Source organism: Leucoraja erinacea, chromosome 19 (assembly GCF_028641065.1).
Source record: "Leucoraja erinacea ecotype New England chromosome 19, Leri_hhj_1, whole genome shotgun sequence".
Taxonomy (NCBI): Eukaryota; Metazoa; Chordata; class Chondrichthyes; order Rajiformes; family Rajidae; genus Leucoraja; species Leucoraja erinaceus.
In genome coordinates this window covers 15,268,793-15,287,513 of record NC_073395.1, presented here as the reverse complement: position 1 = coordinate 15,287,513, position 18,721 = coordinate 15,268,793, and the positions used below count along the sequence as shown (strand labels likewise).

The following is an 18,721-nucleotide window of genomic DNA, read 5'->3' as shown; positions in this document are numbered from 1 at the left end:
CTCAAAAATGACTTCCAATTTGATTATTTTCATGAACCCAATGATGAGAACTACCAGATCGTCCTAAAATCTATATTTCCGAGCTTAATATGGAGTCATTATTTTTGATTTAGTCAAGTCAAGTGAGTTTATTGTCGTGTGTCCCAGATAGGACAATGAAATTCTTGCTTGCTGCAGCACAACAGAATATAGTAAGCATAAATACAGAATAGTTCAGTGTGCTTATGAAGCAGCTCTTTTCATCTACTGAAGTAGAAGGCAATGACTTACTTTTGCTCATTGATTACACCTTCTCTGAATGTTCTTGATCAATATTGAATGAAGACATATTTTATCTTTGCCAAAAATCCACAATTGGCGACCAAATAAACTATTGCTTTAGAAGGTCCCAGAGCTTCCATTGCAAGGCAACTAAATATGTACGGTATGGGTTGCCCTTCGATCTCAAATGGATAAGCTAAACAAACTTTAATTAAGTCTTGGTACTTTCATCTGTTTGTGAAAGGTGTCAATAATGACAACATTCTGACTAATCTTATTTGTTTATCACCTAGTTTTGTGTGCTTGTTCTAATTAATTCTGTTCTTGAATATCATTGTATGATGTACAAAAGTACTGGTTGATGCTTCATGTTGATGTCTTCATCCACCAGTTGATGCCGAAGGAGGTCTTGAAGAGGATATGAGGACCATCACTGGGTTTCTACAGGTTGACAGTACCTCGAAAGGTATTTTCAACTTTAGTTTAGTTTATTGTCACGTGTGCTGAATTACAGAGAAAAGTTTTTTTGTCATGTGTTATCCAGTCAGCGGAAAGACTATACATGATTACAATCAAGCCGTCCACGGTGTACAGATACAGGATAAAGGGAATGATCTTTAGTGGAAGATAAAGTCCCATAAAGCTTAATTAAAGATAGTCCGGGGGTCTCCAATGAGGTGGATGGTAGGTCAGGACCGCTCTCCAGTTGGAGGTAGGATGTTCAATTGCATGTTAACAGCAGGGAAGAAACTGTCCTCGAATCTGGAGATATGTGTTTTCACACTTCTGTGCCTGTTGGTGATGGGAGAAGTGAGAAGATGGATTGTCCGGGGTGAGGCTTGTCGTTCATTATGCTGGTGGCCTTGCCGAGGTAGCGTGAAGTGTCAATGGAAGGGAGGTTGGTTTGCGTGATGGTCTGGGCTGTGTCCGCAATTCTTAGATGGAGTTGTTCCCAAACCATGCTGTGATGTATCCCGATAAAATGCTTTCCATGGCTCATCTGTAGAAATTGGTGAGAGTTGTTGGGGACATGCTGAACTTCCTAATCCTTGTCAGGAAGTCAAGGTGCTGGTGTGCTTTCTTAGTGATCGCTTCGATATGACTGGTCCAGGACAAGTTGCTTATGATATTTAATCCTAAGAACTTGAAACTATCAACCATCTCTACTTTGGCACCATCAATATATACTGGGGTTAATTTACCACTTCGCTTCCTGGAGTCGATCACAATCTCCTCTGTCTTGCTGACATTGAGGGACATTGTGTGCTTTAAGATCAACCAATTTCTATGCTGCGGTTAGGAGAAAAGAGGAAATTGAATAACATTTTATGAGTTAATATGATGTGATTATAGGTATCATTCTTTATAAATTGATTTTACCTAATCATTTCAGCGGGCACTGAAAAACCAAAAGTGTTGTATATCAAGAACTGTTGTACATCTGCAAAGATCCGCATGCCTGCTTCTTATCTGTGTGACAATTGTTTATTCATATGTCATATTTTATGATATAGGCAGTGCAGTTATTGTTTGTCAGATACATTAAACAGGCATTTACATTTCTGTTCCCAAATTTTAATCCATTTTCAGTGCAGCTATGGGCATACTCGCTGGTTTGGATCAAAGTTATTCCAGTTCAATATCTATCAGGGCATGCTTAGTTACTGGAAGTAACTCAGGAGTTTTTTGTGAGACTTGATGTTTCAATGTTGTTGTTCCAGTACGGCGAAAGATCCTCAGTATTTTGGATTCAATTGACTTTCGTCAGGAGAGCACAGAAGAGCTTCACCTGGACTTCTTTGATCGTATTCAAATTGAGCAGGTCATCTGTAAGTGTGAGCACAAGAACCAGCAGGGCCAGACTGTCTGCAATGTGAAGGTAATTGAGTCTGAATTAGCATCATGTGGGTACATGTCTCACTCATCTTCTTACCCTCTTGATCTCTGCCGTGCTCTCTGTCACCCATGAGTCCATGGCAGCTTTCAACAGAGCCTCATCGATCCCATTTCCCCATATTTTTACAATTCTCACTCGTATACTCATCTACACTTTTGCACTGCTTTTCGTCAATTACCTACACTTATGTGGTAGTCAATTAATACATATTTGATGTTTGAGAGTTAACCAGACTACCTGGGGCAATTTCACATGATCACAAGGATAACGTGCAGACTCCACAAGCATGAGCACCTAATGTCAGGCTTGAATCCAAGTCACTGGTACTGTAAAACAGCAGGCTAACTGCTATTCCATCATCCACCATTCTCTAGATTGTACAGAGAGCCTCTCTTGTGCTTACCCTGTCTCACCCCCTCACCTTGTCGACTACCTTTGACCACCATCAGCTATAGCCTACTGAAGACGTATCCTGGTCAAAGTGTCATTTGTCACAGAGAGAGGCAGAGACCCGGTTGGCGCCAGCAAAGGCTGCATCGCCAACAGTCTGTCTGTCCTTTCCTGCATTGTGTTTTAATAGTATGTGTTAAATGTTTGTTTTTAGTGTTCTTTAGCTTGTTTTATGTTGGGGGGGGGGGGATTTTTTCGAATTTCATACCTCGACGGAGATGCGATTTTTTTTTTTTTTTTTCCGTATCGTATCTCCGTCCGCACTGTGGCCTAACATCAAGGAATTGGCGGCATTTACTGGAGACTGATTTCGAGAGCTCCACCATGGTGAGCCTATGGGACTTTAACATCGCAGAGCCCGCGATCCCTTTGCCAGGGATCAACCACGGAGTTCCAACATTGGATGCTTGCGGACTTTAACATCACGGAGCCGCGGTCTCTGGTCAGAGGCCAACTTTGGGAACTCCAAGCTGCGGGAGTTTCGACCGTCCTGACGCAGGAGTTTCGATCACCCCGATGCAGGAGTTTCGTTCGCCCAGACGCAGGAATTTCGACCGCCGGCTGCGGGAGTTTTTGATCGCCCCGATGGATGGTTCAACTGCCCCGAACGCGCGAGAATAAATAGTAAGACGATTGGACTTTTTTGCCTTCCACTACAGTAAGGAATGTGGGGAATCCACTGTGTTGGATGTTTATGTTAATTTTTATATAGTTGTGTGTCTTGTTGCTTTTTTTTGTATTGCTGTATGGTAATTTGCATATCACTGTTGTTTAATTGGTACATGTGACAATCAAAGACCTTTGAAACCTTTGAAGTCTTGCTCATGGAATGCTGGGCTTTGAGCTCATTGTTATGTTGAGATCCACACTGGATCCAGAGGGTGAAAGATCATATGCTCATGAGCAGTGACAAAGATGCCTGGATGCCTTCACAACCATTCTTCTTTGTATTGTAATAGCACCATAAGAGATTGCAAAACATCTCCCTCTGTTTTCAGAATGCCCTCTTTAGATATTTTGACATGGGATTTTCAGTGTAATCTTGCAACATTAATGTTTTCATTGCTTTGTCACCTAGCTCCTACACAGAGTGCTGATTGCTGAAATAAATGCCCTGCAAGGAATAGCAGCCATAGGACAAAGACCCATATTGTTGGAGGTGAGCTTCTGTGCAATGGGTTTTATTGTTGACATCAACAGCAACACTCTGGTCTCCCTCAGTGGTATGTTGTTATATGCAGTGAACAGCTATATCTTGTGGGATCAGGATACTTCCAGATTGGTTCTGCCTAGCTAATGATCACAATACGACATTCAGTAGTTAATAAGGTAAATGCCATTTTGGCCTTCATTGCAATGGCTGAAATTTAAAAAAAAACACACAGGCTTTGATGCAATTGCCTCACTTTGAATGCCGTGTTCAGTTTCTATCCTCTTCGCAAAGAAAGGATCCAGTAACATTTGGAGGCAGTCCAAAGGCTAATTCCTGGGATGAGAGGGATGCAATTGGAACAAAACTAGTTTTTTTTTTTTTAAACTCCAACAATTTTTCAATAAGGGGGCTTGACAGGGTAGACTTTTGGATGTTTACATTAGGAGAGTCCTGAACAAGGGGACATAACTACAAGATAAGGAGCCAGTCTTTTAAAATTGAGGTGCTTAGAACTTTCTTCTCACTGAGGTGGGATGAATATCTGAAATTCTCTGCCCTGGTATGTTGGGTGTATAAATATTTGAGCGATCATCAAGAAGAGGGAGTGAGTCCCGCATTGATCAGCTGCTCCTGATGTTGTTTGGAATTGCTTAGTTCCGGGAAATGACTAAAACAATGAATCTTTCCACAAAATATCGTTAGTTTATGGAACAAATTAAAGTTGTTAGCTCAACTTTAAATGTGGCTTTAACAAAAGAAATGTTCTTAGTTTTCAAAGATTATTTATGTTGTCGTTAGCCAGTGGTATTTGTCTTGATTGAAACCGATTTGAGCTTGCAACAGTGTTTTTTTTCCATCTAAATTGTTCTACTACTCGCTACTTTTTGTGCATTGGGAGACCTGTAATTTAAAGTATTTCTAGTTTTATCGACCTTTGCTCTTCTGTGTTTTTGGGTTTGGCCTATGAATACTTGAGGAGAAAAAACATTTTGAATATTGTCAACTGTTAAGATGGGTTAATTTTAATTCTAATATTGTGTCTGTGTTGTTCAGGAAATCAACACAATTTTGCAGCATGTGGTGGAGAGGAACAAACTGCGGGAGTGCCTCCACGCCAAGAGGCACATGCTGGAGTCTTGGCGACATCTTGTTGAGATCATACTTGCAGCCTGTCCCCCAGATCTCATTCAGGGGGAGGACAGACAGCTGGTCATTCGGGATCTGCTGCACGAGCTCCACGACAAGGTTCGCTGAAAAATGCCTAATTACTCTGCCACTTATTATCTTAAGTACACAATTTCAAAACTAAAATGCATTGGTATATTGAAAAAGGTGGATGAGATAAAAAGCAGTAGATAGAAAGAAGCTTTGCTTGGAAAAGTAAGAAGTCGAATTATCTTGGGTGGAGGTAAGAAATAATAAGGGATATAAAATAATGGTGGGATTGGTCTTTTGGGGCCCAAGTGGTGGTATTGTGTAAATTGAAAAATAAGAGGCACAGGTATGAAGAGTAACAGGGTAGAAGAATAATCAAAGGGAACTTTAATCTTCAGGTGGGGCAAACAATAAATACATTCATGAAAAGTATGCAAGATAGGTTTCTGGGTGTATGTTGAAGAAATTTGTTGGGAACAGGCTATTTCTCATCTAATGTGCATTGCTAATTGGTAAAGTAATAAGCTTGTTGTTGTGGTCCTTAAGGAGGAATAATCAGAATATGTTGGAATTTAATCTTTAAAGTGAAACTGATTTAATTCATTCTGATACAGGGTATCAAATTAAAACATAAATTTGTGTTTAGTTTACAATAAACATATATCCCTTGAAGGTGTCAAACCCAATTAGGGAAGTAAGCTAATGGTGGTTAACAAGATAACTTAAAGATGCTGTTACATCAAAGATAAAAGGTCAAGACTGATGAAATTTCAGAATTTGTCAACGAGTAAAGGGAAATAGCACAACACGATAATCTGGGAGAAACAAAATATAAAATTATGAAAGCAAGTCTATGTTAATTTGAGTCCCTCACAACTAGGGCAGATAAATTAAACAAATATATCAATGAATTAGTTAATAGTAGTTTTATGGCATTTAATAAGTAATTGTAGAATTGGGCAAAACCAACATTGATTTCTCCAGGAGAAGGCATGCTCGATAAATCATTATAGTTTTGTGATTGTGACTAGCACAATAGATGAGGGTGAACATGCTACAGTGGATTTGGACTCCAGAAGGCTTTTCATAAAGTGCCATGCAAGAGGTCATTGCAATGGAGGCTGTGACTGGAGAGGTGTCACAAGGATTGGTGCTGGGCATCAGTGAGAGTTATGAAGAGTTTGCAGAGAAGTAGAGAGGTTCCATGTGGATTCTGCAAGATAGGTGAATGCCTATTACATATTTTTTTCAGTAGTGAAAGATGGCAATGTTTTTGTATTCAGAGAGACGTGAATTTTCTCGTACACAAATTACTCGAAAACAAACTAGGTGCAGCAAGCAATGACGAAGGCATGAAGTATGTTGTTCTTTATTACAAGAAGCTTTCAGTACAAGAGAGAAAATGCCTTATTGAAATTATGTACAGCCCTGGTGTGACTTCACCTGGAATACTGTCCACAAAACTGGCCCCCAATCTAAGGAACTTTGTACTTGCAGTTGAAGAAGTGTAATGTAGCTTCACTAAATTGATTCCTCGGTTGGCAGGGCTGACCTATGAGGAGATATTTAATTGACAAATCCTGCATTTTATATTGACATTATTTCATCAAAACATTTGACTCGCCAAACATTATTTTAGGAGGTGCTGGTTAATGGCTCAAATAAAATAAATCTAGGTACAGTTGAATTGTATTGTGATTCTTGGGAACATATTTTCCAGTGCTCTGTGGTGCGATGTATTTTAGAATCGATATCTCTCTTACTTAGATCCTCAACGAGGAGGCTGCCCAGGAACTCATGCCCATTGTGGCTGGAACAGTGTTCACGCTAACCGCTCACCTCAGCCAGACAGTCCGCAATGAGCAGAAGCAGGCGCTCAATGCCCATTCTCAGAACGTCCTTAATGGCTGCTCCATGCCAGGGGATATTTCAGCTACCTTTGGCTACATTGGGGACTCTTCTCTTCACATCATCCTCAGGAAGCTCTTGGATTTCATCCTCAGAACGGGTAGGTTCCACTGAAAATACCACTGCTGTTCACTGAGCAACTTGGAACGTTGATTCCAATTGTCTTGTTTTCACGGGTTTTGCTGTTCCCAGCAATTCTATACTGTCAGCTGTTTAGACTCGAGTTAACAATAACTAGGTGTCAAGATCCATTTAACTTTTTCAATTTACAAACCTTAATCCATCTGTTTGGGAATTCACTTTTGCATCAATCTGTGTGTAAAGCAAGTTTCTTTTGCCTTTTGTGCATGTCCCAATACATAGATAATCACTCTTGGTACAGTGCATGTGAAAGGGTGACGATCACTGACACATGTTGTTGTTGGCAGGTGGCGGTTTCCAGCGTGTAAGAGCACACCTCTATGGAGCACTTTTGTATTACCTGCAGACGAGTCAGAAGCCTGATGAACCAGACACTCTGGAAACAGGTATGATTGCTCTATACATGGATATGATTGTTGTAGGTCATGGAAATGGTAGTCTGTGAGCAATGTTTTTTTTCCACTTATGTCACATTTTCGATTATCCAACTGAGGAATCTTGAGCCAAAGAGTGGACTCTAACTCTCAGTCAATTAAAATAAATTGTAAATTGTAAATTGTAAATCTTTATTGTCATTTCCTGAGTATTCGCATACTCAGAGGAAACAAAAAAACGTTTCTCAACCAGTGTCCATTCAGTTTTCGTTACAAAATAAATAGCAATTAAGATTAAAATACATGTCATGAACAATTTAACCCTCTAATAACATTCAATAACATTCAGCAGCCGTTCCGACCGGCAGCGGCACAACAGTGGCTCTGCTGCAGTGTGGGGGGTTTGTGCGCGATACTTGGCAGGGGGGAAAGTTCATTTAACAGTCTTATAGCCTGTGGGAAGAAGCTGAGGAGCATCCTGCTGGTTTTGCAGCTGATGCTCCTGTACCTCTTCCCAGATGGGAGGATGGTGAAAAAGTCATGCGATGGGTGGTAAGGGTCTTTGATGATGGAGATGGCTCTGTTGATGCATCTCTTCTTGTATATGTCCAGCAGGAAGGGGAGTGGAGCACCAATAATCCTGCTTGCGGTCTTCACTATCCTGTCCAGTTGGTGCCGTTCGAAAATAGAGAACAACATAGGGTAAAAGCAAAACGTAAAATACTGCTGGAACTCAGCGGGTCAGGAATAAAATCCTTTCTCCGGTCAAAACTTGCTTCTGGCATCCTATCAGCAAAGGATGAATTTGAACCCATACATGTCCTCCGCACGTTACAAGCCTGTGACTTACAGACAGCCCATTCATACAAATTAGTGTTTGTGGAATCGGTGGGAAGGATGGGGATGGATTTACTGGCTGCTGCGGAGTTACATGCAATGTCTGCTACGTGGGAACGGGGCATTGCCATGTTCCTTCACTTTCCCAATCACTCCCCTCCAGTTGTAACAATCATGAGCTGGGACGAGCAGAGCTGGGAGAGTTGAGCAGACTTGCTCGCTCACTCACTGGGTCAATGAAGCCAACCACTTGTCCTCACGTCACAACTGTTTCTGTTCATTTCTGACTGAGGAAAACAGAATGCTGTCATAACCTGGTGTCTTCCAGTATCCTTGATGTAAAAGACCAATATAACAACAGTTCATAATATTTTTCTGCTAATATAGGTCTGCTATTCTGCTAGAAGTTTAAATTGACTTGCCCACACATTAAGAATGGCCAATTTGTCAAGAAATGTGAACATAATTCAAATGAGCTATTTAACTGGGAAGTACAATGTTTATTTCATTCTAGCAAGATGCAAGCAGTATTGGCCAACGTTAGAAGCCTTGATCAATCATTTTTCCTTCTATATCAAACTTAGTGCCACTAAAGCTTATTATAATGCATTCCATGTTTTCTCTGACTGACAGATCTGACTTAGAACTGATTTATGGTAGAAAATAGGAATTGTGTTTCTGGGTGGCGGAGTGCAATATCACCTGCTGCAATCAATCATTGTGTTGCAGGAAAGCAAACCATGTGGGAGAGACTCACAGCTCCAGAAGATGATTACACCAAACTACAAAAGGATAACATGAATATCATAGAGAGTTATGGGGCATCGTTGATGGAGGTTGTCTGTCGAGATGCTTGTGATGGGCATGAAATCGGTCAAGTAAGTATGAGTAAATGTATGCCCAAATTCCAAGGTGTGGGATTTAACCACTGCAATATTATATTTTTACTCTTCCATTTTAACGCCTTTCTCCCACCACAAGCAACTAACGTTTTTCGTTGATATGTTGCCTTCATATATTCACTGGGTAATTGTATCATGTCATACAAACCAACAACTGGCGGCCTCTGTTCTTGTTCTCTCTTATTAGCTGATCTTCTCATTAGCTGATGGGTCTTGAGACCAAAAAGGAGAAATCTGACTGAGTTTAGTTTAGAGATACTGTTCGACCTCTGACTGTTGGTCAGTGAATCACATCAGAAACTATGGATGTTCATTGAGGACAAAGTTGAGCTCTGTTGACGTGGCTCCTCATTGTTGAATAAGAAAGAAACAAGAAATTAGGTTATTCAGTAGAAACAAGAACTACAGATGCTGGTTTACAAAATAAGCCAAAGTGCTGGAGTAACTCGGGTCAGGCAGAATATCGGAAGGATGTGGATAGATGACATTTCAAGTCGAGACCCATCTTCAGGTTGGATTAGGTTACTCACCCTGAATGATGTGTGCAGTATCTTCATTTTGTATAGTGTTCTCTATACCAAGCAGATACAGTTGGGTTGGTTTAAGGGAATACGATAAATTTGAGAAATACTTGCTCCTGGGTCCCCAACCCCAGAACTGTCTCTTCCCACATTGCACGATATCTCAGTGAATTGATATTCTCATTTCAGATGCTTGCACTGGCGGTATTAGACCGGATTGTGGCTATTGACCAGCACCAACAATGGCTCTACTATCTCACCAACAGCGGCTACCTGAAAGCACTGGCGGACAGTTTGGCCCAGGATGATGCCATCCTTCAGAGCATGCTCAGTACCAAACCTCCTTTACTGAAAGCTTTGTACCTCTATGAATCTAAAATGGTAGGTTTTTGGAGACCTATTTATTTTTTGCCAAGCTAGTGTTAAAAATGTGTTCACTCATGTACATATATACATAGACAATAGGTGCAAGAGTAGGCCATTCGGCCCTTCGAACCAGCACCGCCATTCAATGTGATCATGGCTGATCATCCACAATCAATACCCTGTTCCTGCCTTCTCCCCATATCCCTTGATTCCACCAGCCCTAAGAGCTCTATCTAACTCTCTTTTGAATGCATCCAGTGAATCGGCCTCCACTGCCTTCTGAGACAGAGAATGCCACAAATTCACAACTCTCTGTGTGAAAGAGTTTTTCCTCATCTCTGTTCTAAATGGCCTACCCCTTATTCTTAAACTGGTTCTGGACTCCCCCAACATCGGGAAAATGTTTTCTGCATCTATTAGATATCCTTTCATCCTTCTAAATTCCAGTGTATACAAACGCAGTTGCTCCATTTTATCAACATATGACAGTCCCGCCATACCGGGAATTAACCTCGTGAACCTACGCTGCATTCCTTCAATAGCAAGAATGTCCTTCCTCAAATTAGGTAACCACCATACTCCAGGTGTGGTCTCAACAGGGCCCGTAACAACATGCAGAGCATCTCTTTGCTCCTATACTTAACTCCTCTTGTTATGAATGCCAACATGCCATTAGATTTCTTCACTCTGCTGTACCTGCATGCTTACTTTCAGTGACTGATGTACAAGGACACCCACATCGCGTTGTACTTCCCCTTTTCCTAACCTAACACCATTCAGTTAATAATCTGCCTTCTTGTTCTAGCCACCAAAGTGGATAACCTCACATTTATCCACATTATACTGTATCTGCCATGCATCTGCCCACTCACCCAACCTGTCCAAGTCGCCCTGCATCCTCATAGTATCCTCCTCACAGTTCACACTGCCACCCAGTTTTGTGTCATCTGCAAACTTGCTAATGCTACTTTAAATTCCGTCATCTAAATCATTAATGTATATTGTAAATAGCTGCGGTCCCAGCACCAAGCCTTGCGGCATCCCACCAGTCACTGCCTGCCATTCTGAAAGGGACCCGTTAATACCTACTCTTTATTTCCTATCTGCCAACCAATTTTCTATCCATGTCAATACCCTACCCCCAATACCAAGTGCTCTAATTTTGTTCCTTCATCCCTCATGCCTCCATAGTCCCCATTGTTCAACTGCATTACTGGCATTTCCATTTTTTCCTATTCCGTCTCAAATTGCAGATTAAAACATCATATTATGGTCACTACCTCCTAATGGTTCTTTTACCTTGAGTTGCCTTTATCAAATCTGATTCATTCCACACCAAATCCAGAATTGCCTTTTCCCTGGTAGGCTCCAGTACAAGCTGCTCTAAGAATCCATCTCGGAGGCACTCCCTTTCTTGCGGTCTAGTACCAACCTTATTTTCCCACTCTACCTGCATGTCGAAATCTCTCATAACCACCTTTGTTACATGCCAATTTTAACTCCTGATGCAACTTGCACCCTATCTCCAGGCTACTGTTTGGGGGCCTGTAGATAACTCCCATTAGGGTATTTTTACCCGTACAATTTCTCAGTTCTATCCACAATTACCACATCTTCTGATTCTATGTCACCCCTCGCAAGGGACTGCATTTCATTCCTTACCAACAGAGCCACTCTGCCCACCTGCCTCTTCGATAGGACGTATACCACTGAATATTCAGTTCCCTGCTCTGATCCTCGTGCAGCCATGTCTCTGTATTTCCCACAACATCATACTTACCAATTTCTAACTGAGCCTCAAGCTTATCCACTTTATTTCTTATACTTCACGCATTCATGTTTCAAGCAGTGTTTTGTTTCATATATAACATTTTTAATTCGGTATTTACTCCCCTCTCACACTGGCTCCTATTTCACCTCACCTTACTCTCTTATCCCTTCTTAAACTTTCCGTCCCATTAATTTGGGATTTGGGTGTCTTTCATAACTTTTCCTGTACTCTCTTCCCCTTTAACTCCATCCTTATGGTCCCAATTTGTCAACCCCCCCCCCCCCCCCCCGCCCCGCTATTTAGTTTAAACCCACCTGTAAAATTGAGCTGCACCAAGGCTCCTATTCTCAACTGTCTTTTGTATTAACTTCAATTATTGGCAAGTTTCTCTCAGATTGGGCTCACTTCCCTGTGGTTAACTTTTTGTCTACGAAGGGTTTTAATTGTTGCAAGACATTAGTAATGTGCAAGAGCTTTTATTGCAAACTAAAGGGTGCCAGTATGCATGTCAATTAAAAAAATAAGCTGCATTTATCAACTATTTCCCCCCCCCATCTACCTACCTAAGCTAGTAACTGCATGTTGCTAATATCTAAGAACAATTTAGGCCCTCATGGACAAAAGGCTAACCAGTAGAGTAGCGAGTTTAAATTGATAGACACTTCCCAATAATTATACTTTAACTTGTAATATAATAACTGAACTCTTAGTCTAAATATTAGACCTCTCCAAAGCCTACACATCCTACCTGTATTGGGCGATCAGAACTGCACATACTTAGTTGGATTTGGCACTGAGACAGATTGTTCGTTTCATAATAGTGCTATGGTGCATTTTGGTTCACCACCAGACTTGGACCCCCTTTCTCGACCTTGAAATATATCCTGTAACCCTTCACCCGCCTTCTTGTTGCTTCAGTACTCTGCATGAGTGAAAGCCCAAGCTACCTGAAGCACCCTACAAACCTTGGCTCTGACAATTGCTGCCATCAAAGTACAGGGCAGAAGTTGCAGCAGGAGTGGGGGCTGGAAAAGATCGAAGGAAGTGGATGTGCAAGAGGCACAATGGGAGGAATGTAGCAATTAGTCCAATAAAACTTAAATTATATTGTTATGTGTGGGAAGGCACTGCAGATACTGTTTTAAACCAAAGTTAGACACAAAAAGCTGGAGTAATTCAGCGGGTTAGGCAGCATCTCTGGAGAAAATGAATAGGTGACGGTTCGAGTCTGAAGAAGGGTCTTGACCCGAAACGTCACCTATTCCTTTTCTCAGGAGATGTTGTCTGGCCCGTTGAGTTACTCCAGCTTTTTGTGTCTATCTTCAAAATATTGTTATCCTATTTTTGTTTACTTAAATTGCAATTGCATTTAAAAAAATCTAATGCAATCCACACTTTTACAAAATTAACAGTATGTTTTTAAAACTTTAAAATGTTTGTTTTAGTGAGTTTTTTTCTGTTTTAAATATTCACGAGGCATTCTTGACAAGAGTGGCTAAGATCCAACCAGGAACTGAAGGGATTCTGACGGCTGGGGTCATTGTGCGCCTGTCCCAGTGCCAGGTCTACGATCATCGGCCTGAAACTGAGTCACATAGGTAAGGAGTGCTAATGGAGTCTGAGAATTCCATTGAACCTCTGCCTCACCTGGAAAGACTGTTTGGGTCCTTGGATGGAGTCGAGGGGGGAGGTAAAGGGACAAGTGTTGCATCTCCTGTAGGGGAAAGTACCTGGGGAGGGGGTGGTTTGGTTGGGAAGGGCTGAGTTGACCAGGGAGTTGCGGAGGGAACGGTCTCTGCGGAAAGCAGAAAGGGGTGGAGGTGGGAAGATGTGGCCAGTAGTGGGATCCCGTTGGAGGTGGCAAAAATGTTGGAGGATTATATGCTGTATGCGACGGCTGATGGGGTGGAAGGTGAGGACAAGGGGGACTCTGTCCTTGTTACGAAGGGGGGAGGGGAAGTAAGAGCGGAGCTGCGGGATATCGAGGAGACCCTGGTGAGAGCTCCCTGTTCTCGGGCTACTCATCTTTTCCTTCTTCAATTTATCTGCTCTGCACGTTTCCTTGCTCTTTATTTCTACAAGGGTTACAAAACTGTTTGAACAAGGGAACCATTATGATTTTTAAAAGACATTAGGACAGGTACATGGATAGTAATGGTTTGGGGGGGGATGTGGTCCAGAAACAGACAAGTATGACAAGCTGGGTTAGGCGACTCAGTTGCAAAGTTAGGCCAAGGGCCTGTTTCTGTGCTTAATGGCTCAATGAATACAAAACATGTGTTTTTTACAGTATGCTTTGCATCAGAGACCCATTGGGATTTATTCCGGCCCCTGTGGAAAGGTATCGGCAGATCCTGCTCCCGGCTCTTCAGCTTGTTCAGGTGATGCTAACCACCAGCACAGGGAAGCATCATCAGGCTGCGAGTCAGGTAAGGACATCTAAACAGTGGGGAAATGTGGTTTAAAATTGTGAAATCAGACATTCCGCAGTCTTCCGATCCTTACCAAGTAGTTTTGCAGGTGAAGTGAATTAGTTGTGGAAGTGACCCTTGACCATGGCTATTTGTGGGTACAATTCCGCCAGTGAAGTATTTGTTTGTTTGCGGATTGCTGAATTGCGTCTGCAGTTTGAGTATAAGAGCAAGGAGGTTCTACTGCAGTTGTACAGGGTCTTGGTGAGACCACACCTGGAGCATTGCGTACAGCTTTTAATAAAAGGGAATAGGTGACGTTTCGGGTCTCAAACCAAACTGAGTTACTCTGACCCGCTGAGTTACTCCAGCTTTTTGTGGCCGATTAGAAAAAGGGGAGATGCAACGAGACCTGGGTGTCATGGTACACCAGTCATTGAAAGTAGGCATGCAGGTGCAGCAGGCAGTGAAGAAAGGGAATGGTATGTTAGCATTCATAGCAAAAGGATTTGTGTATAGGAGCAGGGAGGTTCTACTGCAGTTGTACAGGGTCTTGGTGAGACCACACCTGGAGTATTGCGTACAGTTTTGGTCTCCAAATCTGAGGAAAGACATTCTTGTCATAGAGGGAGTACAGAGAAGGTTCATCAGACTGATTCCTGGGATGTCGGGACTTTCATATGAAGAAAGACTGGATAGACTCGGCTTGTACTCGCTAGAATTTAGATGATTGAGGGGGGATCTTATAGAAACTTACATAATTCTTAAGGGGTTGGACAGGCTAGATGCAGGAAGATTATTCCCGATGTTGGGGAAGTCCAGAACTAGGGGTCGCAGTTTAAGGATAAGAGGGAAGTCTTTTAGGACCGAGATGAGAAAATCATTTTTCACACAGAGAGTGGTGAATCTGTGGAATTCTCTGCCACAGAAGGTAGTTGAGGCATTCATTGAATTTAAGAGGGAGTTAGATGTGGCCCTTGGGCTAAGGGATCAGGGGTATGGAGAGAAGGCAGGGATAGACTCGGCTTGTACACGCTAGAATTCAGCAGATTGAGGGGGGATCTTATAGAAAGGAGTAGCTTACAAAATTCTTAATGGGGTTGGACAGGCTAGATGCAGGAAGATTATTCCCGATGTTATGGGAAGGTCCAGAACATATAGATCTGATGACATCTAAACGGACCCAATAGATGGGTTGGAGCAGGGTCACCGTTGTGGCAGTAGTCTAGGAGCGAAGGAAATAGGCAAAAGGGGCCGAAACCCAAGATCGGCTGTGGAGGAGGAGAAAGGGAAAAGGAGGAGTTAGCCAGGGCTGGAGGGTGGGAGGAGACAGCAGGGGAGCTGAGGAAGGGGAGGAGACAGCAAGGACTAACAGAATTGGGAGAATTCGATGTTCATGCCCCGGGGGGTGCAAGGATAAGAGGGAATATAGATCTGCTGACATTAGAGCAGCGGACGCAATAGATGAGGTTGGAAGAGATGCAGGTAAACCTCTGTCGCAGGACCGGAAAGTGCCTGGGGAGGGGGTGGACCGAGAGGGAAGGGAAGAATTGACAAGGGAGTTATGGAGGGAGCGGTCTTTTGCGGAAGGCAGATATGGGGGGGAGAGATGGGATCATGGTGGGGTCACTTTGGAGGTGGCGAAACTGACGGAGGATTAGTATGTGACGGCTGGTGGGGTGAAAGGTGAGGACTAGGGGGACTCGACCCTCGAGTGTGGGGAATTTGCGGGGGTATGGAGGAGACCCTGGTGCGAGCCTCATTTATGGTGGAGGAGGGGAACCCCCGTTCCCTGAATAGTGAGGACATTTCAGATGTCCTGGTGTGGAACGCCTCATCCATGGAGCAGATGCGGCGTAGACGGAGGAATTGGGAGTAGGGGATGGAGTCCTTACAGGAAGCAGGGTGGGAAGAAGTGTAGTCCAGATAGCCATGGGAGTCAGTGGGTTTATAGTGTATGTCGGTCCAGATAGCCATGGGAGTCAGTGGGTTTATAGTGTATGTCGGAGATGATCTGCTATTTGTGGGTACAATTCCGCCAGTGAAGTATTTGGTTTGCGGATTGCTGAATTGCTCTGCAGTTTGAGTATAAGAGATTCTACTGCAGTTGTACAGGGTCTTGGTGAGACCATGGAGCATTGCGTATTTTAATAAAAGGAATAGGTGACGCGGGTCTCAGAGCTCGAAGGGCGATTAGAAAAAGGGGAGATAACGAGACCTGCACACTATTTTCTAAGAAAGGGAATGGTTTTAGCTATGTTTGTGTAAAGCAGGGAGGTTCTACTGCAGAACAAGAGTAAAGCAGACCAGCCTAAAATGTGTAAATCTACCGAAATAATTTACCAGAATGTTTTCAGGACTGTTTGAATTTCTAAATTCAGTTAGAGAATTGCAGTTGCTAGTTAGCATTGTTTGTTGAGAACCTGGAGAAATGAGGGCCACCCCAAGACCACATCCTGTGGGTGATGTTAAATGGCTCAACAACACAAAAGATACAGGGCACTTTTCAGGAAGAGTTAAGTTCTCCAAATCCTGGCTGATTATACCTTTGAATCATCACCAATCATCACAGGTTGTCTATTCATTATCGCATCATTGGTTATAAATCGTGATGTGTGTTATTGTTCTTCATTGTTAACATTGCAGTCGTGATTACACTTTAAATACTTAATTGGCTGTAAGTACATTTTGTAATTTTTTAGGTCATAAGGGGGACTATTTAAATGCAAATGTTTCTTCTCCTCGTCTGGTTATAATGAGGATCTTCTCTGAAACAGGTTCTACAGTTCCTAATTGCTCATTCAGAACCCATTCAGGCCATCCTACGTTGTCAGGAGATAACTGCTGGGTCCTTGCGTGAACTGGCACTTTTAACAGGCATTATAGGCAAAACAGCCTTACCGGGTAAGAAATAACATTATAGAGTTGTATAGTATCGAAACAAGTCGTTTGGTTTACTGCATCTATGCAATTGTCTGATTGTTTAATCTTAGCCTCTTGCATCATTCCTTGATATCACCTTAGCATTGTTAATTACTTTGGAGAAAATTTGTACTTAACGAGTACTCCATATTGTGCAAATCATGTGGCTTTTTATGACAGATGGTAATAATGCATAGTCAGGTATCATCAGTGTAAGTCTGGATTGATGTATGTGGCTGATAACTTGAAGTATAACATGAAGAGTATCAAAATTTGACCCGGAAAGTTTAATACGTTATTGACACTGTCTATCAAAGTTTACAGACGAGGAACGGGTAAGTTTACAAATGTTGTGGAATCGCACCTCATCGATAATCGATGCTTTATCAGAGGACCTACACTTTGTAGGGAAGCAGTCTACGCAGTGACATTTCTAGTTACGTTGTCATAAGGGTCATTGAACCATACTGAATGGAAAGAGGGTCTACTTGCCATTTCTACACTAGTCCCTCTTGCCCAGGCTTGGCCCATACCATCTAAACCTTCCCTATCCACATACCTGTCCAAATATCTGTTAAATGTCACAATGTCATTAATGTGAATACTCAGTTAATCTCGTCTTTTACTATTTCAGGTGTGGTAAGTGAAATAGAAGCAGAAGGCAACTATGGTACAATTGTGGAACTTAGAGGTCATATCGGACGTTTCCAGGTATTTATCTTTGTATTTAAATGCTTGGTTCTTCTTGTTTTCTCCTCTCCACTCACCTTTTGATCCACATCTCCTACATTGACCAATCAGTGTTATATTTTTAGGGCTGGTTCTCATCTACATATGTTCCCACTCCTTCCAAAGCTAGGATATTCTTCCTGAGGTGTGATCCCCAGAACTGAATGCAGTAGTCGAAATATGGTCTAACCAGACTGTTACAGTATATGCCTAATATAATTTCTACCACATTCTCCGTCAGCTCTCTTGTGATAAAGTCCAATACTGTATTTGCCTTTTCAATTTTCCAACCTCCTTGCTAGATTAGGTGTTAAAATCTATCTATTTTAGGTGTTAATCTTCAGCCTTGATTGCTGAGGTTGGTGGTTTGAGATTTATTATTTATAGTCAGCAACTCCAGCATTCATTGCCTGTCCCTAGTTGGGCTGTGGTGCCCCATATCCTTTAATTTGTTTGCTGAAAGCGATCCAACAATGGTGTTGGATAGCAAATTTCAGAATTTAAACCCAGCAAAAATAAAAGAACAATGATATATTTTAAAATTAGGATAGTGAGTGACTAGGAGGGGAACTTTTGTAGATGTGAAGATTTCTATGTGCCTGTTACTCTTGTCCATCAATGCGGTTGAGATTGTGGGTCTGAGAGGTGTTAACAAAGTAGCTTTCGCAAGTAGCTGCATACCAGCTAAAGTTACTGAGCAATGTTGGTAGAGGGGGTGGTGCTTGAGGTGCTAAATAAATGGGCAAGCTTTAGACAATAGACAATAGGTGCAGGAGTAGGCCATTCGGCTCTTCGTGCCAGCACCGCCATTCAATGTGATCATGGTTGATCATCCCCAATCAGTACCCCGTTCATGCCTTCTCCCCATATCCCCTGAATCCACTATCTTTAAGAGCCCTATCGAGCTCTCTCTTGAAAGTATC

General features: G+C 42.3%; 1 protein-coding gene across 1 annotated transcript in view; it reads left to right on the top strand.

Moving 5' to 3' along the window:
* The window catches only part of nup205 (nucleoporin 205), a 76,478-nt gene that overhangs the window by 44,346 nt on the left and 13,411 nt on the right, over positions 1 to 18,721 (top strand). The window contains exons 25-36 of the mRNA XM_055650363.1: positions 653 to 727; positions 1,983 to 2,140; positions 3,687 to 3,767; positions 4,815 to 5,006; positions 6,684 to 6,924; positions 7,253 to 7,351; positions 8,906 to 9,054; positions 9,789 to 9,980; positions 13,213 to 13,334; positions 14,027 to 14,165; positions 16,925 to 17,051; positions 17,704 to 17,780. Coding sequence (XP_055506338.1) covers positions 653 to 727; positions 1,983 to 2,140; positions 3,687 to 3,767; positions 4,815 to 5,006; positions 6,684 to 6,924; positions 7,253 to 7,351; positions 8,906 to 9,054; positions 9,789 to 9,980; positions 13,213 to 13,334; positions 14,027 to 14,165; positions 16,925 to 17,051; positions 17,704 to 17,780 — 1,652 coding nt within the window. The remainder of the gene's footprint in view (positions 1 to 652; positions 728 to 1,982; positions 2,141 to 3,686; positions 3,768 to 4,814; positions 5,007 to 6,683; positions 6,925 to 7,252; positions 7,352 to 8,905; positions 9,055 to 9,788; positions 9,981 to 13,212; positions 13,335 to 14,026; positions 14,166 to 16,924; positions 17,052 to 17,703; positions 17,781 to 18,721) is intronic.